The sequence below is a fragment of the Lathyrus oleraceus genome, chromosome 6 (assembly GCF_024323335.1).
Source record: "Lathyrus oleraceus cultivar Zhongwan6 chromosome 6, CAAS_Psat_ZW6_1.0, whole genome shotgun sequence".
Taxonomy (NCBI): Eukaryota; Viridiplantae; Streptophyta; class Magnoliopsida; order Fabales; family Fabaceae; genus Lathyrus; species Lathyrus oleraceus.
The window spans coordinates 459,410,387-459,414,716 of NC_066584.1; the positions used below are offsets into that span (position 1 = coordinate 459,410,387).

General features: G+C 27.4%; 1 protein-coding gene across 1 annotated transcript; it reads right to left on the minus strand.

The window, feature by feature from the left end:
• Positions 1–2,640: 2,640 nt before the first annotated feature.
• On the minus strand, positions 2,641–3,426 carry LOC127096211 (agamous-like MADS-box protein AGL62). Its single transcript, XM_051034809.1, has one exon. The coding sequence runs from the start codon at positions 3,420–3,422 to the stop codon at positions 2,871–2,873; it is 552 nt and encodes a 183-aa protein (XP_050890766.1). The 5' UTR covers positions 3,423–3,426; the 3' UTR covers positions 2,641–2,870.
• Between the last annotated feature and the right edge of the window lie 904 nt (positions 3,427–4,330).

Here is a 4,330-nt window from a genome sequence, read left to right on the forward strand (position 1 = left end):
AAGATCCTCTAATGGAGGAAGTAATGACCTTTCTCAAGGTAATGGATGTTGCAAAGGACTATTCCTTTGTGAAGGTAGAGTTTGAAGTTGACAACAAAATGATTGTAGATTGTTTAAATAGTGATGAAAAAACTAGAACCAATTGGGGAGTTATGTGCATATCGATGACAAATGAGACAAAGTGGTTTTAGAGAAACTAAGTTCTCTCACACGAAGAGAGAAGGAAACCAAGTGGCACACATTATCTCTAAAGAACCTACGACTAAGATAGGAATACATTAGGTTGAATGACAAAAACCTATGGTATAGCCTCGTCAAGTTCAGACAATATAATCTTTATTTTTTAAATAGAGAAGATTTAAAAATTAAAGGTTAAATATATAATTAGTTAAAAAAACAAAAAAAAAATATATTTGATTGCCTATTTAAATAAATATGAATAAGTTTTAAGTATTATTATTATTATTATTATTATTATTATTAATATTATTATTATATTATTATTATTATTATTATAAATTTGTTCATTTTTAAATAATTTTTGTTTATTTACTTAAATTAATTTTTTCAAATTTAAATTGAATATCTTATATATAAAAATTGTTAAGTAACTCGACAACTTTGACGCCAAAATTAAAGCTATTTTTGTACTTTCCTACTTCTATATTTATTTAGTATATATTATCAACCATTTTTTTAATAAATGAATTTTATTTTATAATTATCCCATTAACTAGCCATTTTTATTTTAATATATTTATATTTGTTTTATTAATCATTTAAATATTCTTTTTCCAAAATAATAACCCATTCACTATTCCCACGATTTTTTACTTTATATTTTCTTTATATATCTTAACATTTCTTTTGTTGATTTGTTTCCCTTTTCAAAATTTCAAATTCATAAAATATTTACTATAAAAAAATCACATGTTTCTAAGCAACAATTTTTAATGGAAGATGTAGAAGAAATTTATATTTAAGAATAAAAATAGATATAACTAATTCAAGCATGTGGTCATATAACTTTAATTTTTTTTGGATGCATCAATATATATCATTTAAATCTTTATTATTAAAAGTCATTGGAACCACCAGAAAACCCTCCATCAATGTCTATAGACGGATTTATCGAACCCGGAGCAGTGACCTATGTATCAACAAGAGGAGTAATCTCCATATCATCCGTTACAGGTGCCTAAATAGTTGTATGCAAAGTAGGCGCCTCAATATCCGTTTCCTGAGTAATCTTTATAGTTGCTACAACCTCTGCCTCAGAAGGATGGGGCACCTATAATCTCTCTGAACTATAAGGCACCTCGGCCACCATCTGCACGTCATCTTAAACCTCTGTCTTAACATTAATAGGCTCGTCCTCATCATCTCTCATCAATTCAGAAGTAGATCTAGATCATCTACGTCGGATTGTGCAGGGTGCCCAAAATTGAAACTGATCGGCCAACTGCCTCCTGTGAGACTCTGTCAAAGCTACTCTCTCCTCCTGGAGATTCGATTCCTGTAAGTCACATCGCCTTTCTTGAGCCCCTACAACAACAACAATAACTCTATCACACCACCGACCAACAATCATGCCATATAATCCTCTGGTGTTCACTGAAAAATTAAAACAATATTATTTAACCTACCCGATTTTTCTAAATATCTAGTATAGTTATGAATATTTCTGGATTTTTTAAAAATGAGGTAATGATGCTTAACATTTTTTGGATTTTAGGAAATATCCAGTGAAAATACATATATTTTTCTGAAATTTTCAAAAAATACGAAAAAAAAAATATGCATTTTTATCGAAATTTTCAAAAAATTTAAAAAATATATGCATTTTTACCGGATTTTGAAAAATATTCATAAAAATGTATGCAATTATACAGATTTTTTTAAAAGTCTGAAAAAATGTGTGCATTTTTACATAATATTTTTAAAAATACGGTAAAAATGCATCAAACGTCATGAAAAAACTATAAAATAATGTCAAACATATACGTAGTAGTCATAAATTATAAACGTCTGATAGTCTTTATAAAATATCCAGAAATTGCCCGAGGTTTTTTGAAAATTTGAATTTGAACAATATTCTTGATAAAATGGTAACTGTATGGGCGGTGCCAAGTCATGCTTGGGGTACGAGGATAAAATCTCATAAAAATCCATGAAAGAAAAACTTGATGACACATTTAAACTTTTATCAAATGTCAATGTAATATTTTATCATCCAAACTATTAAATAGTACAAGTTTATGTCTTGAAGTTTTTTTATAGGGCTTGAGTTAAATTATTAATTTTTAAAAAGTCTGCTAATCTAAATTATTAAATGGAACATGTTTATGGCGTGAATTTTCTTTTTTATAATTTTTTTTAATTAATAGAGATACGTTTTGTAAAATTAAGATCCAGAAAAACTACTCGTCTCATAACAGTGTAGCCTTTTATGAATTTTTAGGAAATATGCATTCTGTGAACTTTAATAGATTAATAATATTTTGGAGAGATATTGAAATATAAATAAATAAGATATTTTTTATTTAAACATACAACATGAAAATAAAGTCATATAATCTTGAGATATAATCCTAACTAAGTCACATAAATGAAACTAGTTAATCATGTGTATCTCATTGAAATAGATTAAAACAACATGAAAAATAAATATTCATATGGGCATCCTAAGGAAAATCCCAACCATCGAAACAAAAGAATGCGAAGGGTCCATATATGTGAGTTCTTCTCATATTGTTGAAGCCAAACAAATGAGATTGCATCATAAGATTTTGAAAAAATTATGGTTGAAACATTTAAGCTTGATGAATATTTCCTTGACGATGGAGAGACATGTTAAACTTAAAACTATTTCAAACAAAAAATGGAATAGTTTGAGTAGGCGGACCTTGAATTACAAGTCTATTAGCATCTTGTGCAACAAGTTTCCTAAGATCCTCCAAAGCCTTTTTGAATAATTTCAATTGAGCCATATCCATCCCATTAATGGGATGAGCCCACCAGAATTTAGCTTCAATTACCTTACGCAAATGACTCAGCTCTTCACCACGCTTCTTCTCAATGTCCAACGTATTGTTGATTTGAGTGAACTGGTTATTTAGCTCACGAACGTTGGCGCTACGGTGAGCCTCAATGAATTGCATGGTGCCATTATTTTGGGGTGGAATGTGTGATAGATAACGTTCTATGACTGTATCAACATGTGGATGACCAAAGGAAAATACCTTTTCACCAGGTGAGAATACAACGAGAGCAACATCGACACCACAAAGTGTGCAAAGCTCACTGGCTTTCTTGAAGAGCCCACTACGGCGCTTCGAGAAAGTCACCTGCAGATTGCTCTCTTTGCTCATCTTTTTCATCTCAATTTTTTGACGACCAAGATTTTTCCTTTCAGTTGACATTATAAGAGAGAAGAAAAAGTAAGTGATGAATGTGTTTGAAACTTCAAATTAAAAATTGACATATTATAATTGAGTACGAAGAAGTTGTTTTATAGCCAAATTTCAGGTGAGTAGATTTTCAATTCAATTTGGATTTGTCTAAAAAAAATTGGAACCGCGTTCTTTTTCAAACATTCTACTTTTTTGTTAAATTTAAATATTTATTGTATTAAGAGAATCACATCAAATCTCTTTTTACATTATTTATATGGTAGAAAATTCAAGATAAAAAACTTGACATTTTTTTTTACCATTTTTATATATCTTAGCTTATTTAGCACCTATTAGATAAATTGTACTTTGACAATACAGATATTTGCAATAAATATGTTTATATTACTGTCATTTGTACAACAATAAAAATAATCAAGAGTTCAATATATTCTTTAATATGGTACTGGTTAAATTGTTCTCACGGTTAAATTTGAATTTTTGAATATGATTGGAGTATTTTTAGTGTAACTTTTCCTATAATTTTATACTTAAGTAAAAAAACCAATACAATAAATATTAAATATTAAATATTAAAACATTAAAATAATTATTTTAGACTATAAAATGAATCTTTTTTGAAATCTTTTAAAAAATTTCTAAAAAATACATTCAAATCATTTAACATTTATTATCAAAACAATGGCTAATGATAATATAAGTATCACGATTTATTTTTTTCTTTTATTAAAATAGTAAATTTATTATATTGATCACGTAATATTATTGACTATAATGTGCAAAAAATGAGTCAAAATTATTTTAAAATATAAGATGCAGAAAAAGTGTGAAATTATTTTAAAATTTAACATTTATTTAGTATTTATTTTGTGTTAAAAAATTTTCAATTAAATGTCATAATTTTTTTAAAAATATAT

Bases quoted from the DNA above. Each gene is read 5' to 3' on its own strand.
- LOC127096211 (XM_051034809.1), bottom strand. From the start codon at position 3,422: ATGTCAACTGAAAGGAAAAATCTTGGTCGTCAAAAAATTGAGATGAAA.